Here is a 23,112-nt window from a genome sequence, read left to right on the forward strand (position 1 = left end):
GGCTGTTTTTAAGACTTTTTAAAGCCTTAAATTTAAAGTTCAGAATTTCAGACTTTTTAAGACCCCGCAGAAACCCTGATATTGTCACCAGATAATGTTGCTCACTGAATAGCACTCAGGGTCCTCGTTCCCCTGAAAAACATTCAACCCATTTTGCTCATGTTAACAAAACAATACAGAATCAGTTTGATTCAATTCATCCTGACATCCTGCAAAATGAAAGTTTTAAGTTAGGCGCTGCGCAAGGTTAGGCACTGTTTCTTTCTGCCACAATAATAGCCCAGGCCAGGGTGTTTAGCCAACTTCATCCATAGCCATTATTATATCGGGCACATTCTGCCCTGGTTTTGTCTGCTGTCGTGCCTTTGCTGCCGCATCCGCCCTGGCGTTTCCTGCTGAAACAATCTTTGTTATTTGACGCACCATTCAACTTGTGCATCAATTTAACATTAGGGTTTCTGGATTTAGTTTGCCATTAAGGCGAGACACTACAGGTGAATAGGATAACATTTTTAACTAGCAGATATCACCAAGAAACTTTCCCAGTTGATTACCTACATTAAGATGAGAAAAAAAATATATTACAAGTTTTCTGTAATTTAATGTTTAAATATGCAAATTAGACAATATCTAATTAAATATGCACTAATTTGCATATATTTAAAAAAAACGAAATCTGAGTATTGGATAAAGCCAGGTTAAAAATTATTTTTTCATTGTGTTCACATATTAGATGAGGAAAAAATTACAGAGGGATTTATGGATATCTACTTTTGTCATCCTGTAAATCAGAATATACTGTCAATACACTGTAAAAAAAAATCCCGTAAAAAAACGGTAAATCTCTGGCAGCAAAGTTTCCAGACGGGTTCTGTTAAATTACAGCAAATTACCATTTCACAAAATTACAGGCAAAAACCGTAAAAATACAGAATTGACTTTACGGTCAAAATTAATTAAATTACAGTACATTACTGTTAATGATGGCTTATTAAACCGTGGAAAAACAGATAAATTATGTCAAATTACATAAAAAGAACATTTAACTTTAAGGTTAAACTGTAAATTTAGGGTTTTATAAAGTTATTTTATAATAATGCTCTGTCTATCTACAGTAATTATCTTTTAATATATAGTTTTTCTGTGTAAAATAACTATGAACTTATGTATAAAAATGTAATAAGTCCATAAATTCAAATACAAAGTTTGTATATTTACAGTTTTTATTTTTTTGCAGATCCAGTTTCACAACTTTGACCAATCTCTAATTAAGCACTTAATAATAGCAAATGTACAATCAATTTCTGTTAAATTAACTAAACGTACAAGTACGGAATACCTGCACATTTACAGTATTACTCATTAAACAAACACTGAGCATCAACATACGTGAATGATAGGAAATACAGGCTTAGTATATCATTTAGAACATGTAAAAATATCCACATTAAAAGACTTTATATTTATATTAAGAGAACAATAGAAGCAACAAGTGCAGTGACAAGTCCCAGTTAGTGTAGCACAGTGCACAATTTTATTTATTTTTTATTAAAACAAAGATTTAGTATTATTGGGTCAAGTGTTTATGAAAAGATGGATCTTTAGCAGTTTCTTGAAAATGTGTTGAGTTGCGCCGTTCATCCCACCAGCAGGGAACAGTCCAGGGAAAGGTCAGTGAAAGTGATTTTGTCTCTTTGGGATGATGGCACCACAAGGCGCCGTACACTTGCAGAATACAAGCTTCTGGAGACACGCATAGATCTGAAGCAGTGAGTTTAGGTCTTGCTGCAGCATCTGGATCAGTTGCAGAGGTTTGACTGATGCTGGAAGGCCTGCCAGGAGAGCATTACAATAGTCCAGTCTGGATAGAACAAGAGCTTAGACAAGGAGTTGTGTGGCTCCGATAGGAAGGGCCGGATCTTTCTGGTGTTGTATAAGGCAAATCAGCAGGATCACACAGCAAGGATGGTTTGGCTGAAACCATAAGCAGTTCTGTCTTGGCAAGGTTGAGTTGAAGGTGAAGGTCATTCATCCAGCAAGAATTTTCCATCAGGTAGGCTGAGATGCGAGCAGCAACCATCAGATCCTCTGGCTGGAATGAAAGGTAGAGATATGTGTCATTAAGTGATAGAAAAAGTCATGTTTCTAAATGACAGAGCCTAGTTACACTACAAAAAAAATAAAAAATAAATAATAATAATAATAAATAAATAGATGGGTGGAATCTAACACAATCGTGGTCTTACTGTAGTAAAACCAAACCTTGTGCAGCTACAGTGGCCTGACAAAGGATCAAATGAATAATATTCATATGGGAAAATACAGTATAAAACAAATTAAATGTTCTGCCACTTTTAGTGCAATCATATGGAATCAGATGACTCAGCCATAACAATATTTTAAATTACTTCTTCCTATACCTTGTTTGCCATGATCATTCTGCTTTCCACTTGACCTGAAATCACACAAAAAAAAAATTAACAACTCAGTATTACATTTACACATGTCAGAATATGTTCCACTGGGACAATGCAAAACCTCAACTGACTATGATCTGGAAGCTGAGCAGGAAAGGCTAATAGTGAAGGTTTGAGCTGAGACACCTAGGGGTGTAAGTTAACTTTCTGTTCATCTTGATCAATGCAATTTTCATAACCAATGATCAAAAGTATCATATGAAAAAGGCTACTATGATGAACCCAGTTCATCCAAAATGTAGATAAGTTAATTTCTTCATCAGAACACAAACATTCTATCAACTTTTATTTTATAAGCCTAATATATGCACATGTAGGCCTATGCATTCTATAGCTAACGTTACGTGTTGGCAAGCAGATGCAGCCAGAATATGCAATTTATCATGTTGTGTTCATATTCTAGTCTCATGTGCTTTCCTGTATCAAGTAAGTTACAGTATTTACTGAATTCGTTTTCTTAACAGTCTAACTTAGATAGCCACGTCAACCCTTACGAAAATTAACTATGGTTTAACCACAAAGAAAAAAAGAAAAAAACAAACAAACATGGTAGGCCTATTTGTAGTATAACTGTGGTTATTAAAAATAGTAATAAAAATCCGCCAAAAACGTGGTTACTATAATTTTACTATAATTAAAACCAAGGATATTTTTTAAGAGAAGAGTTTTCAGCTTCCAGGCAGTGTTTCAAAATGTCCCGCCATTTAAGTGATGATTTACTGACAGATAGTATCGCGTATTAACGAAGATTTTATATACAATTAAACGGACTTTGATATGTATAACAAGTCTACGAAAGCTCGTTTTAGGTCTTTTGAGGTGTGGGTTCAACTGATCTTTCTTAAAACAGATGGAAAATGTAAAGACGCATGCTACATTTTTAGTGTTTTGCCCTCCAGCTCTCGCCAGTTAACTGAACATCATTTAAGAATGCTAACGTTAGCTTGAAAACTGTAAACTTAACACAAATGTACTATAAAATATCGTTCACATGTAACTTAGTATAATGAGACTCTTACCTCAGCCGGTGATCGGTTGGCATGATGTCCGCTGTGATGAACAAGGCTCACTGAAAAGGGCGTTATTTCCGAAGAATCCAAACGGACTGACTAAAAACAGAGCTCCTGCTCACGGCTGCTCTTGACGAATACGATTGCTTTGAACCCCTGTTAATCTCACAATCCACTACACGAGAGTAGACTGAATTCAAATCTCCCGCTTGCCCACACTCGACTGATCAGCGAACGTTAACCGTTGTGGGCGCCTGGGCGGGAGTAAACAGCGGAAATGAATTTGAACCTGCGTCATCGCGCGCGCACACTCAAACACACACACACAAACACACAAAGCCCTGAATGTGCAGCAACGGAGATTTGGAAAAATATTCATAAAATATACATGAAATTATGGGAGAATAAGACAATGAAATAATGATCAAAATGAGTATAAAATAAAATGTGAAATAAAAAATAATTCAGGCCTACTGTAGTCTATGTAGGGTACTGTATGTACAAATCACAGTCTATGGTAGGGCCTACAAATACTTTTATTTAACCTTAAAAAAAACTCACTTTAGCCCCCACATGCTTAATAATCTGTAAGGAAAACATATTGAATAGATGCTGATTTCCGCAGTTATACCTTCTTTTCTTTGTTTTCTAATTTCACAGAAAAAATCTGTAAAATATTACTTAATAATTTCTGTAAAATTACACATAACTCTGTAAAAATACAGACAAGTTCCTTTTAAAAAACGTAAAATTGCTGTAAAACCAAAATACAAGCAATTACCTGTAAATTTAACAATGGACCTTTAAATTACAGCAAATGCCTTTTATTTTACAGATATTTGCTGTATAATGACAAAACGGTAAAATTCTGTAAAAAAATACAGACAATTACCTGTAAAATTACACTTTTTTTTTACAGTGTAGCCTTAAAAAAATGATTTGCCATGTTTTTTGGAATAAAATGTTATATAAATCAGGCTAGGAATAATATATTTACAGATCCCTCTATAAATGTCTTCATAATATAACAAGGTACAAGACTGGAAGGTTTGGTGTATATCGGTGCCACTGAAGTGGAGATTTCGGACTTGGAGAATGAGAGAAAAGTCATTTTGAGAAAACGGGCTTTAAAGATTTATCATCAGCCAATGAGATTGCGCATTCAGCCCTTTTACTTTCACGATTGGTTGCTGATAAAGGAAATGACCATATTTGGATCCGACAGCGTTGTACAGGAGAGAGAGAGCTTTCCAGCGGTGTGTGTGATGACAGGGAGCAGACAGAGATCGGATTTACAAGGCCGACTTTTGTTGAATTTAGGAGAAATCTACAGACGCAAACAGACAAAGTGTAGTAAAATAAAGACCTAAATGTGTATTTCTGACTTTTTTTCACCACAAGTCGGAAAGAAGATGTTATTGAAGACAAATATCCAAAAATCTCAAAATTGACCAGAAAAAAACAAACAAACTGTTTTTGCCTGCCGTGTCTCGCCATTGACACTAAACCAAAAATTGTCCTCCAGACATCTTTCTTTGCCTCTGAAACAAAAAAATATTACGTAAAGCCACAATCTCATCTTCTTATTAAACTATTGTAAGGGCAACGGCCCTGAGTCTAGGGCTGAACGATATGGACAAAATTTCATATCTAGATTTTCATGCCAGATATCTCAATATTATCTCGAGATTATCTGCTCAGATAACCGTAGTGATGCTAGACTTCCTATTGAAGTCATTGCGTTTTAGAGACTGCGAGGGGCAAAGCGACGTTGCATCTGGTTGGTGGGATCCGTCTTTATGTTTGGGGGTTGTTTTGCCACTGTATCCAAGGTACATTTTAGAACGTGTCAGAGTAACACTAACAGCAATTATGCTTGAATTAAATGAGTTAAAAGACATGTATTAACGGAAGTTTTTTTTTTATCTCTATTTCTTTTTCTCATTCACGCAGGGCTGTGGTATCAGCTGTGCTGCTGTCCAGGCAGCAGATCATCCTCAAGTCTGGAATGGAGTGGGAGATCATGCTGAATATGGATGACAATACATTTGCCCGTCATTTCCGGATCAGAAGAGCCAGGTTTGAGCAGCTCCTTCGACTGCTTCAGGAGGGGGGCCTGCACAGCGAACACAGCCATGGACTTCCCCCCTTGCCTGTTCCCAAAAAGGTCCTCATGTTTCTCTGGTATATGGCCAACCAGAACAGCTTCAGAGAGATATCTGATAAATTTAATGCTTCCCAGTCAGCGACGCACAGAGCCATCCTTGAAGTGCTGACCATCATGTCAGGGATCGGCACAAACTTTGTGTCTTGGCCAAGGGGCTGTGAGAAGAGGATGTCTTCTGCTGTCTTCCAGCGCATCTCTGGCCTAGATGGAGTCATTGGGGCGATAGATGGTTGCCACATCAGGGTCCAGAGGCCACCCATCAGAGGAGGGGATTACATTAACAGGAAGTCCTACTATTCTGTCCTTCTTCAGGGAATTGTCAATGATGAAGGCCGCTTCATTGACATCTTTGCTGGACCACCAGGCAGGGTGCACGATGCCAGGATGCTGCGGGGCTCCACTTTCTACACCGAATGGCAGAAGAAGATGGGGGACTATCGTCTGCTCGGGGATAGTGCCTATATTGGTCAGGCCTTCCCCTTCATTGTAACACCTAAGCGTGACAACGGGGCCCTCACTGATGCTGACCACCAGCAAAATTACAACATCAGTCGGGGGAGGGTCATCGTTGAGCAGGCATTTGGCAGGATGAAGTGCAAGTGCAAGCGCTTAAGAGACCTGCAGAACACCAGGATGGACATCGTGGTAATGGTTATCATGGCTGCATGCTTCTTGCACAACTTTGCGCTTGGAGCTGTGAATGGCTGTGATGAACACCCAGAGGGATGTCCAAGAGAGGAGGATGGCAACGAGTAGTTGTGACTATTTTCATCTAATAAATGTCTATTGTCTTTTTACACCTTTTAAACAGTTTCATTGTCAATTTTCTCCCCCTTTAAGTCGTACCTAGAACTGTCCTAAACCTAAAACCCACAGAGTTAGGTTAGATAGATAACACTCTCCTAACATAACTTTATATTTTTTCTTAGTAGAGTGGTGCTACATCATGTGATGTAATGTTCATCATGTATTTATAGGTGTTGTAATACAAAGTGTTAAACCTTAACTTAATGCTTCATTGTGCTTCACAGGCCAGTGAGGTGTTTTTTGTAGCTGAAAAGACTGGTAACATTCAACCATGACAAGGCTTGGTTAATATTAAAACAATATTTTATTGAAATGACTTCTATAAATTGCACAGAACTCTGCTTTGTTTCTTTTTTTGTGGTCATCCACAAACACCATCCTGGCAGTCTGGGCCACTGACAAAAACGACAACACAGGATAACACTGAAAAACAGGAAAGTTAAGGCACTATTATAAATAATAATATTAAGAAATAAAATAAATCAACTGTATAACGGCATGTAAACAATTCAACCCATACCAACATACATTAACATTAACATGAGAATAAAAATAATAATTTTACATCTTCTCCACCATCTGGGCAAGCAACCTCTGAAATCCCTCCTGGGATTCCTTCATTTGTGCCAGGGTCTCAGCGTGGCGTTTTTGGGAGGCCGCTTGGGAGGCTGCCTCTGACTCCCTAAGAAATGCCAACAGCTCATCCTCCCTCTGGCGCTTGCGTGGCCTCCTTGGGCTGTCAGGGGGCATGGTGGTAACAGTGGGATGAGGAACACAGGAGGACGAAGGAGGTGATGGAGGGCTAGATGGAGCTGGAGAGGGGGAATTGGTCAGACACACAGGTGAGGGAGTGCTAGTGGACTGTGCAGGTGAGATGTCTGGTACAGACACATTGACCTGTAGTGCATCTGGCCTGCGCACATCCAGGCCCATGGTTGTTCCCACAACAGGGAAGACGATATCATGGTGACCTCCCAAGAGGTCATCCATCTCAGCAAAAAACTGAAATTTACTTGGGCCCCTCCCTGTGGACGAATTGTTGTCCTTTACTTTTTTGTATGCCTCCACCAACGTGTTCCATTTGCGAGCCACCTTGTCTTGCACAAAGGTCTGCTTGAAATGGTGGCTTAGCTTGCCAGCAATATCCTCCCACAGCAGCTTCTTGGACTTCCTGGCCAGCTTCAGGCGCTGGTTCAGGTCATGGAGGGACCTGGGAGGGCCCTTACCCTCTGCCTCTATTTGCACCCGCATGAGGTTTTTTGATTTGATTTGATTTATTAGACAGTAAAAAATAAATGCATAACATGAAGTCATCACAGTGACATTATACATTAATCAGAACTGTCGAGGATAACACAAGAAAGTTAAAAACCTATTTCCATTGTGGTCCTCGTTGTAGTCTGATAAAGATGGTCAGGCAAGCTACAGATGACTAAGGTACCTTGTACATTCAACCACATCCAAAATAAAAATAAAATAAACAAATACATACACTTCAATAATAAATATTCCTTAAGATCACATAAAAAAAAAAAAAAAAAATCTAATTAGCATTTAGCAACCATTCACCACATGCTCTATTAAAACAATGATCTGACTGGCTTAACTTAATCTCAACTGGGAGTTTATTCCATTCCATTGCTGCCGTGTACAAGAAGGTGTTTTGCCCAGAACAGCTCTTAAATCTACAAGGAACAATGTCTGTGGCACCTCTAGTTGAATAGCTATGAGAGTTCCTAATAAGCTTAAAATAATCTTTAAAATACTTTGGCTCATTCCTATACAAAATCTTTCGTGTCAATCTCAGTTTCAACTGTCTCACCCTGTTTTCAATTGTCAACCATTTTAATTTCTTACGTTCGGGAGAGCCGACATGGTTCCTATTGTTGAGGTTTAAAATCAACCTGACTAATTTATTCTGTGCCGTTTGGAGTTGAACTTTTATCCTCTTTGGGGTGCTGCTGTACCATGTAGTACAGGCATAATCGAAGTGTGGCTGAATTAAAGCATTTGCTAACATTTTTAAAGTTTCTTTATTTAGAAACTGAGCCTTACGTGCCAGGAATTTAATTCTTTGGTTCACTTTTATAATAACCCTTTGACCCATACTTTCTCCACTCACAGAACTATCCAAATCACAGCCTAAATATTTTACACAACTTTTAGCTTCAATCTGGGTGCCACCCACAGAAATTTTGAGCTCAGGAGTCCTACTCAACTTTATTTTTGAACCAAATAGAATAGATTCGGTTTTCCCCAGATGCAAAGACAATTTGTTCTCTATCAGCCATTCACTTATGTTCTTTAACTCCTCACTTAAATGGTTCTCAATAACTTCTTTGTCCTTATGGGAGAACACCAAGGCTGAATCATCCGCATAGAGAAAAAGATTACAATTGCAAACAGATTTCATATCATTTATATACAAGAGAAACAACAATGGGCCCAGGACACTACCCTGAGGCACCCCACACATTATTTCTCTAGCTTCAGACAGAGTGCTGTTAATATCAACTCTTTGATACCTCTCAGTCAAGTATGATCGAATCCATTCACATGCCATACTGTTAAAACCCAGAGCTTTTAGTTTAATCAGCAAGATCTGATGGTCAATGGTATCAAATGCTTTCTGGAGGTCTAACAATACCATGCCACAAAGTTTACCCAAGTCGAGGTAAAGATCAAGGTCAATCAGAAATAATGTTTGGTCCTTCAAGAAAGTCTCGTTGGCAACAAGTGAGGCAGTGGCAGGCAGTGGGGCGTTTGAAGGCAGTGGGGTGGTGGCTCCCACCTGGCTGATATCTGAATCAGAAAAGAAAAAGAAAGAAAGATGTTAGCACAGCCCTCAGGGTTTAAAACAGCGCATGTGCATTAGTATCTCACCTGTGCTTTCAATGCACACCAAGTTAACCGAGGTCATGAGCGCCTGGTCCAAGTAATAACCAGCCGCTGGGTTGGCTTGTTGTTGAAACAAGGGCCCTTGAAAGGGCCGGGTCCTCTCCTGGTCCCAGTATAGATCCATCTTCCCATCAATAAACACTAAAAATGAAACGCTGTACATTACACTATGTATCTTTTGGGTAGTATGCTATAATGTACAGTTATCATTTTATCATTTTAAAGTCTGTGTAGAGAGAATGGTGTCGTCTTAGCGGCCCCTAATTTAATAAAAAATGATCGTTGCGACGGAGGCGAATCAATCTAAGCTAACTTTAGCTGTTAAATAACTTTATTAAAGAACCGCTATAAAGCCAAAACAATCTTACCTTAAATTATACGTTTATCTCTGTAAAGCTGCTTTGAAACAATCTACATTGTTAAAAGCATATAAATGAAGATGACTTGACTATCATACTTTTTTATTTTTATATAGGCCTATGTTTTATATATAATATATACGATTTTTTTGTTAATATATCTTCATTACCTATATATATATATATTATTATACACAATTCAAAAAGTAGTCAAAACACAGAACATATAACAGAATTTTTTTTACAACATTATGTGCATATTTTTTTAATTAATGAAATGTCAATCTTCATATTTATAACAGAAGATACAACACAATACAAAAGCAGGCTAATGATAATAAATATGTCTTAAAAAATAACGATGCATTTTAATTGTTTATTAATAAACTAGTGTTTTCTAAATCAGTGTCGGTTGCAAACATGTCTCCATACATCTCCGGTGTAAAGTGCGCTCCTTTAATAGAGAGAAATCCTTCTTTCATACGGTTTACATAATCAGATAATATTTGCTTTCGATTCGATTTTTTAGCTTTACATATCAAGCTTTATATAGATATTTTTCTCATATATGTGATGACGTTATGTTTCTGCTTATTTTTTTTGACGCGCTCCAGTTCACGGAGATCATGAAAGCGCGCACTGATTGTTTTATTTTACGAAATCAAAATGTTTTCTTGTTATTGTTAATTTACACAAATAAAAGTATTGCGACTGATGCATTATTCTGTTCTGTATGGCCAGAAATGTTGATAGGAAAATGCAAGTAATCGCGTCGGCGCCTCTATGTCATGCAGTGCGCGCTCCACACTCCGCACACACACTTGGTTATGCGCCTAATAATAGCTAACAATTATCTAGGTTAACGTTAAAGTGAGCGGCCATGCCAGACGTATAATCCTCTTCATGTTTAACAAATCAAATCATGCATTTTCTAACGTTACAGCGAGGCGCTGCGCCAGTTTGAAAAAGGCGGGTGTACAGGACATTTTTTTAATGAACGTTTGTTGTAGGTCTACTAGGCATAGAGATATCTGAACATCTTTGCCAAATGAAGAGTCCCTAATACGAGTGATTAAACGATTAATTTCATTAATAACGATTAAACGAATGAAAATAATTCATACTTACAAGTCACACAGGTCGCAGCCATCTTGGATTCCGTCTCGGAATTCTTGCTCGGTGTCCTCAACAGCTGTCCAACTTCCGAGAGGCGAGATCCGAGGAAAAGGGGCGTGTTGGTGCGTGTTGCTAGGCAACGTCTGTCGTCCTAGTCGGAACTCCGACACGGATAAATAATAGAACGCACCAAAAGCTTTACAAACGAGTTGATTTCTACCTCTTAGCTCCTGGCTGATGAAGGGCACAAGGTAGCAGCTATCGTTTTTATTTCATTGTCTTCTAATCTTTGAGAGACTGTGTTTATTGTATCGATCTCCTCTAAGCTGTTGGTGGGTCGTTAGCATATATGCAGATGGTAAATCAGTGATATGTTATATAGAGTGTGTGATTAATTGTTACTGTCACATTCATAACACAGTGTAGTATTATTGCCCCGTATCTCTAGGTTTAAACGTCCGAGCGATTATTCACAGGAAATTAGGCCCTTATTTGGTCATTTTTATGTTTTAGCCTTTTCTCTCTGAATTGAGATCGTCAGCTTTCAAAATATCTCATAGTTAAATTAATTCAGTTGTCATTTAGTCCATATTGCATTTTAAAAGGAGATTGTTGCAATTAAAACAATTTATAAATTCATACAGGTCATATGTAACACTTTGAAATAAGCTTGTTAATTGTTTAAAACTCATTTTTGGCAGGTGCTTTTAACTGCATTAAATATTGTTATTGTTAGATAAATAATTCATATTCATATTTACTATAAGGCATCTATTTATATGAGCCTGCATAATGCTATTTATGGTGTAGCCATTTATATATACATTTGCAGTTTATACATTTATGGACATTTGTATACAATTTGCAGTCACATGTCTAATGTTTATTCTTTGTTTGCTTTATTCAGCTCTTTCGGTGTTTTGGAAGGTGTTTTTGGAAAATAAATTCTTCTTTAACATCAGTTCTTGAGAGTGAATCGCATCTGTTCAGCCGGGAATGCTACATTAATAAAGATGCTGACATGCATGCTATTCTTGCCATGAAAGTACAATAACATTAACTTCCTTAGATGAGAAAAAAGTTCTTAGTTCTGATTAGTTCTTATTTATTTATTTATTTATTTATTTTTTCAGTTTGAAACAGTATAACAGCATTAAAAAGACGATTAAAAACTCCTTCGCCCTCTGGTTGCTCCGACATGGTGCTAATCAGTGCTAATTACAAGTTAACAGTTAACAGGTGCTATGTGATTTGAACAACACGCTCTGCTCCCGCCTAAAGTGTGATGCGGGCCTAACTTGCATACAGATATCTGCAACGTCATTTGGCCTAGTCAAAACTCTAATTCAAGATATCTGTAATTACATTTTGACTAGGCAGAATGAAAGTTACAGATATCTCAAATTTCAGATATCTCTAATCAAAATTAATTTCAAGATATCTATAAGAGAGAGTGTAGAGGGATACAAACTGCCACTTTGAGTGATTTATGACCCTCTAAGCCCCGCCCCCTTTTTGACCGTGGGAATTTCCCACGCAAGCTCCTCCCACTTATGGGCTGTACAGTATACCGTGGGAAAATCGGACTTGTGGCACGCCTCCTTATGGGTTGAACATCTGAAGCGTAGGAAAATCTCCCATGCTCAGTAGTTCTAAACAGGTGTATATTAAAACTTTTTAAGAAATGTACAATAAAGACATAGTCAGAGATGAGTTCAGTGTTTTTTATTTATTAAAGAAGACATATGTACATTCATCACTTTTAAAACGTTAAAACATCAATGAAATAAGTTTAAATTGCATTTTTTTCTCTAAAAAGAGTTATTAAAAAATGAATTAGTGTTATTTTAAGATGTTAAAACAACTTTTACATAAAACACAGTCATTGTTAAAAAGCCTTGCGTTTTTTTTTTACATACCCAGTTGTTAAAAACTCAGAGTTTAAAGATTCAAAAGTGTTTTCCTTGTGTAATTTTTCTGGAGCAAAGTGAAAAAGTGTCCACACAGGTTGGAGGTCTGAGAGGAGTGACATTTTCTGAAGGTTACAGAGAGACAGACCCAAGCTCCGCCTCTACCCCCACCCACAACAGATGTCGCCCTGGGAAAACCCCACAGCTCCTATCCACTCCCAAATAGAAAAAGCGACCGGTCAGCTCGATGTCCGAGCTGGAAATGACCAAAGAATCAGGCTGCAACGGCTCGAAGAGACCACACCCCCTAGCACACCCCTCTCAAAACTGAGTGGTCAATTTCGATTTAAGGGTGTGTGTAAAAAATGACATCACTCACGGGAATCCCCCTCCTACAGCGTCACAGTCACATGAGATGTTTAAAAAGGAGCGCAAACATGACAGTGAAATGCTATTTGTTAATCACTTTGAACATTCATATGAAATGTCTAATTGTCACAAAGTTATCCTATGTTTTAAAGTTTAGGCCATATAGTTTTTAAGGTTATACAACACACACACACACACACACACACACACACACAAATGGTCGGATCCATCAGGTCTGCAGTTGCGCTGATATCAAGCTGTTTTATGCTTTGTCGAGCGAGAATTAGTTTTTATTACAGGCTGTATCCGGGAAAGATTATCCGGACATGTAAACAAAACGACCATATGTTGTTCTAGTTGTAGAAATCACGACGAAGACTTCACGCTTGTGAAAAAGGGGATGTTTTCTTTGAAAAAAATAAGCGGGAGAAATGTGTTTTTCAAATCCCTCGCACAATCTTTAAAAGGAAGCAAAGTAATTCATTCATTCACGCACCAAACCATCGAAGGAGACTGAACGTCGAATTGCGAATCCTAGCTTCATTATGTCTGCAGATTATCAGGGAACAGAAGAAGCAGCTATACCTGACCACTATTTTGATGCTGAATTAGCCGAGATTTTGAACGAAATATGTGAGTTTTTCATCATAAATTATACATTATACATTATATCCCACAATATTGAAAAGATATTTCAATAAATGCTTTTATTCGCAGATGATGCATCATTTCCAAATGGAGTATCGGCAGACGACTTTTTACAAGGTACGAAATATATTTTGTCATGTCTTTTTAATATTTTCTAATTACTAAATATTTTAAATAAAAAAAACAACTCATTATTTCAACAGAAATTACAGAGAACGTTCCGACTCATAGCACCACCCCTCCGACGCAGCCATCAACACACCCATTGGATGATATTTCAACCCCGACCAATCAGATTTACGAAGATATTACCCCAAACTCGACACCTCTACCTCAAGCCTCCAGAGAGGCAGAGAGCATCGAACAAGTTTCACCAGCGGTCGAAGAGAATTCTCCTATCCGTTTGATAAACAGTGGAGCTGCTAACATCTTTGATGGTTCACGAGGGGTGAAACGTCTTCGGGAAATTTATGGAGAAGAATTCATCTATCCGGACGACGGTAAGGGAAAAAACTATTTTTTTGTCTAATCATAATATTTTATTTGTTGGTTTTTTATTTTTTATTTAAAAAAAATAATGTTGTTTTTAGAAGAAAAGACTGATTCTGTTTCGTCAACAACTGGATGTAAAAAACGATTTGAGGATTATTCTCACGAGAGTCCGATTTATTCGGAAGACGGTAAGATTTCATGGGTCATTATATTTTATCTATATTTTATCTATATTAAATAAGTCGTATAATTGGGCTATATGTTTGATTGTTTTTTTGTTTTTTCTCTAGAAGAAATCTCAGACGAAAGAGAGGCACAGGTGTTTTTAGATTCTCAGAACGCTGTTCTGAACGCCATCAATTCTGAAAGGGAATCTTCAGATAGCAGTGATGATGAAGGAGACGATGAACGCTGCTTCACACCAGAATTCAACGTTGGAGAACTTCAAAGACTAAGTTATACCACATTACGCATAGCCAACAGAAACTTTCAACGTGTCTTGGAAATAGCTTCATCGCCACTATCATATCATCAAACGGAGAAGATCGTTTCCGAGTCACAAAGAGAAGTTATAGCGCTGCTCCACAGAATCTCAGATCAGCAAGCTCACCATACGAATGAATTAAGAAACGCTGTGGAGTTTTTTGGGAGATGTCACGATCAAACATCGGACGAAATCAGACAAATAAGCAATGATGTGTTTTCACTCCAACAAGAGCTGACAGAGGTGAGGAATGATGATTCATTACATACAACTGTTTTATCTCTGATCTCTGAAAGATTGAACATTATTCAACGGAATTGGACCAATTCACAAAATCCAAGAAGATAGGTTTTTTTTTTTTTTACAAATATTACAAATATTACCATGTGTGAGATTTTATATTTCATTATATACATCTGTGTTTAGTTTAGTTTTAAATGATTTTCTCTGTCGTTTTTTATTATTTTTTATTCATTTGGAACTGTTATTGGTATTGTTTTTTTATTCATTTATTCATTTAATTCATTTGAGTGATACTTTTATAGGCTACGTGCGTGTGATTTTGTTTTACTGATAGCCTACTTTTATAATGTATACATATTAACAACATTATGATCTATATTTGATGTTACGCTTCTGTTTCACACAATTTTAAAATAAAAAAAACATCAAAATGCTTTCAAAAAGAGCACATCCCGAATCTGAAAATGAAAATGTATCTCGAACAAGAGTAAGACGTACGACCACTGAAAATAACGACAGACTCAACTCTTTAATACGGGATCAACTACAAGCGCTAAATACTACAGACCTCTCCGATAGAGAGAGATTAAATAATATCTTAGTTGAACAGCGATCCTGGTTAGATCCGTTCGTGGATGATGAAGATGAGACCATACAGACAGGTGGTGATGGATCAGCTCAAACGAATATGGGGCGTATGGAACTAAGTCAGGAGGAAATAGACAGATTAATGATCGAAGGAGGACGGGTGGCTGATTTTACAATAACACCAAGACCGCGTTTCAATGGTGTGCAGTTACACAGACCGCTAGATCTCCGTGGAATAGAGGCTTGTGATTTTGCAGAGTACAATTTGCGTTTGCAAAATATCTTGAATGATGTTGTGGATTTCTCTCAACAGTTTGCAGGGCGAACAGGGTATATGAACATATCATTAGCTGGAGATTCACTTGCAACTTCTGTAAATGCTGTTTTAACACCTGAGAGCAACCACGACGCATTAGTTTTCATAAGCCAGATAGAACAAGCCGCTCAAAGCAACCGTGACGTATCGACAGATTCGACCTTGACATTACAAATCTCAATTGTGAGAGATAAATCTGCAGGTGGTTGTAGGAAAATCACAGACCTTGCAATAAGTGAGAGTATTAGTCGGAATAAAATGCACTTATTTAGTCCTGTAAACATCGGCAATGAAATGTGCTTGAGCTACTGTCTTGCCTATTTTTTGAACCCTGAATTCACAGACCAACAGTTGCAAACACCGGCGACTCAAATCCACACACAATGCGGTTTTACAACGTATGATAAAATAGGATTTCATGATCTAAACATTTTCGAAAGAGAATTAGGAGTAAAAATTGTAGTTTTCCACAGAGACTGTTCAGGAAAGATGCAGGTTTACAAAAACACAGACGAAATTCACCCAAAGACCGTACATCTATTTAATCACGAAGGACATTTCCATCTAATAAAAAATTTGAAGGGTTTTCTTGGATCTCCATACGTCTGTCCATACTGTTTTAAAGGATATAGAGATAGGAGAACACACAATTGCAAGTTTGTTTGTAAAATATGCATGACAAACGAGTGTCGAACACATCCAACCAAAAGTAGACAGTGTCCAGACTGTCTCAGATTCTGTAAAAACAGCTTCTGCTACAAAACACATAAACAAGAGGGCACATCTAATGAAAAATCTCAATGTGACACGATCAAATTCTGCTCAAAATGTCACACCATTTATAGGCCGTCAGGTGGAAAACCCCACAAGTGTAAATCTGACAGGTGCATGCACTGTGATAAGGCTTTGGTAAGTGAAGGTGTTCATGAGTGCTACATACAGCCTCTAAAACCCTAACTATGTGTCGAGAAATACATATATTATGACTTTGAGACTAGGTATCAGAATGATAAACATGTGGCTAACTATGTTTGCGCCATGACACAGCCCAGCAAGCAATAGCCGTCTTTTCAACGTCTGGGTTAAATATAGACCCGATATAGTCCGGCTATGTGTAACCCACTTTTAGCCCAAATAACATTTAATCTGGATAAATGTATTTTTTTCCAAAATAACTTGTGAGATGTATGATATTCCATCATGTAAGCAAAGTCTACTGTGATTACAAGTTGTTTGGTTTGCTTTATTTTACATGTTATATGTGTAGGCTATGCGTAGCCACGATTTAGCTCATATTCAGACCCGGCTATTGTAGCCCACTTTTAGTCAAAACTGATTAATTGTAGTTTTTTGCCAGGCAGTGCATGAGATGGTTGATATTGCATCATGTTCGCATTGGTAATGATATCTACAAGGTTCAATGTGTCATTTCAAGACATGGTCGATCTGTAGTCACGATTTAGCTCTGAATTGGACGGGCTATATGCGGTCTGCTTTAGCCCACCTGGCGAAATGAAGGCAATCTAGTCTACGTACGGCTTGGCTATAGCCCTGATTCAGACCAGCGATATAGTATAAGAATATTAGTCTTAAAAATGTTTTCGCTCACACAGCTTAATGTTTGCTGTCACACATAAACATAACATTTATACATAATCTACGATATGGCTGTCTATCATTTCAAATTAAATCAAATGCAATGGCATTTCTCAACCGCTAGATGGCACAATCGAAACACTACTGAGACACCACTACTGGGACTACTGGCATTGCGTGACTAGATCACTTTAGCCAGATCTCGCGATACACATTTCCTCCATTTTCAATTTTATTTTACACGAGGCCGCTGTCGGAGAGCAACGGGCGAGCGACACTCTGAAAACCTTCAAATTTCTACTTCGATCTTGTAAGTATGCGTGTTATTTTTGTTATGTTTATTGTTTAAAGTAGTTAGTTGTTATAATGTGTAGACCGTGACATTTTAACATTACCATTGCAGAGTAAGCCTACTATTTTTCTCCAACAAGTTAACGTTACCTGCACGTGTTATTGCAACTGTGCCCTTAATCTAAAATGTATCTAAATTCAAGGTGGTAAGCATGAAACTATGAAACTTATTTTATTTTTAAAATGAGAAGTTTCATGAAACTATGAAACTTATCATTTTATTATTAAAGATAATATATTTTTGTTTTTATATTAGATTAGAGTAAGTAATAATAGTTTTTGATTTAATGCAAATTTTCAAAGTACTTTACATAAAACTTAACAGCAACATATGCATTCATGAAAAGAAATTATAAAAAAATATTTGTTCCTTTCCAATTAATAAAAGGTAGTGGCAAACAGTAAAGTCTTTTAACTTGATTTAAAATAATTCAAATATGCAGCATACATTCAGTTTTCAGTGAATTTGTTTCAGATATGGTGCATAAAAACTGAATGCTGCTTCTCCATGTTTTTGTTTTGACTTTGGGGATATAAAAGTAGCTGGCTAGTGGCTACTGTCCCAGATGACCTGAGAGGTCTGCTCTGGATGGTTCATAATGCATCAGAAGATTAGAAATTTACTTTGGCCTTAAAATGTTAATTTAATAACTAACTGTAGTATTTTGATATGAATTCTTTGACAGACAGATAGCCAGTGTAAAAACATCAGAACTGGAGTGATGTAATCCACTTTAAAGACACTATCGCAAATTATCCAGCAATCAGTCAACAAAGTACAGCAATTGAATATACAGAACACTTGTCACTGACTATCATTAAATGTCTTGTTACCAACATTCTTCATAATATATATTTTTTGTGTGTGTTCAACAGAAGAAAGCCATACAGGTTTGGAACCAAGTGAAAGTGAGTAAATGATTACATGATTTTTTTTTTTTTTAAGTGAACTACCCCTATAAGTATCTTTTTATGTTCATTAGAGTTATATGAGTAAGTGATAAAGAATGATTTATAGGGATAGTTTGCTTTGAAATTAAATGTTGGTATGTTTTAGCTTACCTTAAGGGCATCCAAGATGTAGGTGTCTTTGTTTCCGCAGTAGTTTTAATTTTGATATTTTAGGTCAAACTGTTCTTGTCAGTCAGTCAGTCATATAATGCAGGTCTATATGGTCACTACCTGAAAGAGCACGATTGTTGTCACGATTTGTTATGATTTCTCTTACATTAAGAGCAGGCTTTTTGACGTGCCTACATTTGTAATTAAAAAATTTTGGTTAGCAGGAAAAATTGTCTAATGAACCGTTCTGTTTAAAAATCCATACTGAAATCGAACCAAAAGCCTCGTACAGAATCGTTCAATACGTGTATCGTTACACCTCTAAAATAAATATATATATATATATATATATATATATATATATATATATATATATATATATATATATATATATAATTAGTGCATCACCATTATGCAGGCAAAAAAATTAAATTATTGATATTAATTTATTAATAATATTGATATAAATTATATAGTCTCAATCTATATTCCGTTAACTCTATATTGGCCAGCTCTAGTGTGCATCCTAGCAAAAGTGAATGACTGTAATTAGTTAAAAATGATTGTCAACAATGCTTTTCTTGAGCAATAATATTTTTCTTTTTCTTATTTGACAGACGCAGTGATGACCAACTTTCCTTCGGCGACTGAATGGGAAATAAAAAATTTAATTTCTGGTCATTTTAAACAAGCACCAGGGAGAGCAGGGGGTGGTGGTTATGAATATAAAGCTAACAATTAATTCTTAAAAATTTTAGTATCTTAAGTCGTTTTACAAATTTTCCAATATTTTATGTTAATTTTTATGTTTGAATGTTGTCTAAGTTGTTAATATAATTGTTCTAAATAAATCCTTTATATTCAATTAGTTTGGATGGATTTTCCTTTATGAGAACCTGTTATATTTTAGTGAAAATCCTTATGCCTCATTTTGTTGTCTATTACATGTATATGTAGTGTAATTGATGTCTATTCTTGGGCTATGGTTAGACGTCTATTAGATTTTCACTGACAGCCCAAATTCAGCCTTGGTTTAGCCTAGACCCATATTGCCTGTCTATTAGACGTATATATGTAGTCGTTTAATAGCCGTCTAATTAATGACTAGTTCTTGGGCTATGGTTAGACGTCTATTCTTGGGCTATGGTTAGACGTCTATTAGATTTTCACTGACAGCCCAAATTCAGCCTTGTTTTAGCCTAGACCCATATTGACTGTCTATTAGACGTATATATGTAGTCGTTTAATAGCCGTCTAATTAATGACTAGTTCTTGGGCTATGGTTAGACGTCTATTAGACACAAAAAATTGCTTGCTGGGAGGGAGGAGAGACGTTTGAAGCCGGTGGTACAGATTGTGTGGCACGTCTAATTAAGCATTTTAGACGTCCAAAATATGCAGAATACACTTTCATAGCTCACAACGCATCGGGATTTGATTCCTACATCCTGTTAGAGTATCTTAGCAACGAAGGAATAACTCCTAAAGTTATTCTGCAGGGGTGTCGAATTCTATATATGTACGATAGGGTGTTTAAACAGCGTTTTATAGACTCGTGGCAATTCATCCCGTTTAAACTCACAAAGATACCCAAGGCCTTAAATCTGAGTGTCGGTGAAAAGGGTTTCTTTCCACATCGTTTCAATAAGCCTGAAAATGAGGAATATATCGGACCATATCCTGCAAAAGAGTTTTACGGATATGATTCGATGCATACAGAGGAGCGCGCACAGTTTAATGAGTGGTATGCAGGTGTAGCGGGTGACGTATTTGACTTCAAAAAAGAACTCGCTTTCTACTGTCGGAACGATGTTGTTATTCTACGAGAAGCGTGCAAACGCTACAGAACCGAATTCCTCACTATCACAAACATTGATCCTTTTAAATCAATAACGCTGGCAGGAACATGCATGAAAACGTTCAAAACCAATTTTCTTCCTCGCGACACGCTGGCTCTAACACACAGCCACGCATACATAAATCAGTATAAAACGTTCTCAAACGTATCCATACAGTGGTTAGAGTATATCAAAACTAGTCAAGGCATTAATATAGAGCATGCCTTAAATCACGGAGAACGTGCGGTAGGCCCATATCACCTCGATGGATTTCATGAATCTGATTGTGGGTTAAAAACTGCATATGAGTACTTAGGATGCTTTTTCCACGGTCACGACTGTCGTTTTAAATCAGATGAAATTAACCCTTTATCAAAAGTGTCTTTCGGTACTCTTAGGAGGCAAACTGATGCAAAACTAGAATCACTAGATAAAGTGTATGGCATGCGTGTCATTTGTATTTGGGATTGTGAGTGGGAGGGGTTAAAACAGACAGATCCTGACGTCATCCGGTTTATGGAGTCTTATGACGCACCCGAGAGACTGAAACCTCGTGATGCAATTTACGGAGGGAGAACAAATGCGTACAAATTGTATCACAAAGCAGCTGAAGATGAGAGAATCGATTATTATGATTTCACATCGTTATACCCTTTTGTTCAGGCCACTAAAACGTATCCTATCGGTCACCCTAAAATTATCTTCAAGGACTTTGAAGAGATAGAGAGCTATTTTGGTCTCGTCAAAGCCATAGTTCTACCGCCCCGAGGATTGTATCACCCCGTGTTGCCTTACAGATGTGGGGGCAAATTAATGTTTCCTCTCTGTAGAACGTGTGCCGAAAATCAGATTCAGGATACACAATGCTGCCACACAGAGGCTGATAGATGTATTACAGGCACTTGGGTAAGCGCGGAGCTCCAGAAGGCTGTTCAACAAGGCTATCGCATAATAAAAATACAAGAGGTCTGGCATTTTCCACACACATCTGACAGCTTATTCACCGGTTATGTCAAAACATTCCTAAAATTCAAACAGGAAGCCTCAGGATTTCCTTCTCATGTTGTGACAGAGACAGACAAACAATCTTACGTGGATGAATATCTCGAGAAAGAGGGTGTTCAGCTAGAAGTCTCTAAAATAATAAAAAATCCGGCAAAAAGATCCATTGCTAAGCTCATCTTGAACACATTATGGGGTCGTTTCTCTCTGCGCACGCATCTGCCAACCACAGAGCTCCTAACAGATCCGGAAGACTTCACTCAACGTCTCTTTAGCCACGCCCACGTAATACGTCATTTCTCTTTCGTATCTGACACAGTGGCAATGATTCAGTGCTCTAGCTTAACGCAAGACCCAGCACCCACGCACGACGTGAATTTGTTCGTAGGTGCTTTCACGACTTGTTGGGGTCGACTTGAATTATATAATCTTTTGGAGAAGTTAGACAGGCGTGCGATTTATTCAGATACAGATTCAGTGGTTTTTGTATCAAAAAAAGATGATTGGATGCCAGAAACAGGATCTTATCTCGGTCAGCTCACAAACGAGCTAGATCCTGATGACAGCATTTTGCAGTTCGTCTCATCAGGACCAAAATCATATGCATTTAAAACAGTCAATGGCCGTTCGTGTCTCAAAGCGAAGGGTATTACACTCAATGCAAAGAATGCAGAAATAGTTACACTACAGAGTCTGACCGATCTTGTGCAAGACTATGTCGAAACAGGTGTCAAATTACACCTGTTAGCAAAAACAGACACCATCACAAGAAACAAGAGGGGATTCACACTGCACAATAGATCAGATGTGAAAAAATTCTCCGTAGTGTACGATAAGAGAGTCCTTCAGCAGGACTATACCACATTACCTTACGGATTCTAGTAATATATTTAAAAATGTGTGAAACAGATGTGTTTGACTACAGAATGCAGCATCCTTTCTCGGCTATAATAGCCGGACAAAGTGGTTCTGGGAAGACTTTTCTTGTGAAAAATCTAATGTATAATTCAGAGAAAATGTGCTCTGTCAAGTTTGACAATTTTGTGTATGTGACATACATCCTGGCAATCGATGTATGATGAAATGTCACATGCTTTTGATATTAAATTCATTGAAGGTATACCAAAGAAATTGGATGACGAGTCTTTATTCCCCCCTGCCAAACGATCCATCCTTATCATGGACGACGTTATGAGTCAAGCAGCGTCCAGCCCTGAGGTCGAAAACGTTTTTACACGACTAGTGCATCATATGAAGATTAGCTGTTTGCTATTAATACAGAATCTGTTTTTCCAGGGTAAATCTAGCAGAACAATCGGTCTAAATACTAATTATTTAATAATATTTAAAAATCCTCGCGATAAGCAGCAGATCGGTAT

General features: G+C 37.3%; 2 protein-coding genes and 2 long non-coding RNA genes across 4 annotated transcripts; 3 read left to right on the forward strand and 1 right to left on the reverse strand.

The window, feature by feature from the left end:
• Positions 1 to 1,216: 1,216 nt before the first annotated feature.
• On the reverse strand, positions 1,217 to 3,569 carry LOC311094032. Its single transcript, XR_014608532.1, has 3 exons — positions 3,497 to 3,569; positions 2,421 to 2,455; positions 1,217 to 2,092 (listed from the first exon to the last, which is right to left on the reverse strand). It is a non-coding gene; the product is annotated as an uncharacterized lncRNA (long non-coding RNA).
• Positions 3,570 to 5,200: 1,631 nt separating this feature from the next.
• On the forward strand, positions 5,201 to 6,410 carry LOC311093804 (uncharacterized protein; the record flags this gene model as incomplete). The annotated part of the gene is made up of 2 exons (XM_084131397.1): positions 5,201 to 5,271; positions 5,402 to 6,410. 2 exons carry the CDS (start codon positions 5,201 to 5,203, stop codon positions 6,408 to 6,410), a joined length of 1,080 nt encoding a protein of 359 aa, XP_083987523.1.
• A 6,731-nt stretch (positions 6,411 to 13,141) lies between these two features.
• LOC311093805 (uncharacterized protein) lies at positions 13,142 to 15,085 on the forward strand (the record flags this gene model as incomplete). Its single annotated transcript, XM_084131398.1, has 4 exons — positions 13,142 to 13,878; positions 13,965 to 14,261; positions 14,352 to 14,441; positions 14,544 to 15,085. The coding sequence occupies exons 1-4, from the start codon at positions 13,815 to 13,817 to the stop codon at positions 15,083 to 15,085; spliced, it is 993 nt and encodes a 330-aa protein (XP_083987524.1). The 5' UTR covers positions 13,142 to 13,814.
• A 1,853-nt stretch (positions 15,086 to 16,938) lies between these two features.
• On the forward strand, positions 16,939 to 19,778 carry LOC311094031. The gene is made up of 3 exons (XR_014608531.1): positions 16,939 to 17,790; positions 18,708 to 18,740; positions 19,511 to 19,778. It is a non-coding gene; the product is annotated as an uncharacterized lncRNA (long non-coding RNA).
• Positions 19,779 to 23,112: the final 3,334 nt, after the last annotated feature.

Source organism: Abramis brama, assembly GCF_963993115.1.
Source record: "Abramis brama genome assembly, chromosome: 12".
Taxonomy (NCBI): domain Eukaryota; kingdom Metazoa; phylum Chordata; class Actinopteri; order Cypriniformes; family Leuciscidae; genus Abramis; species Abramis brama.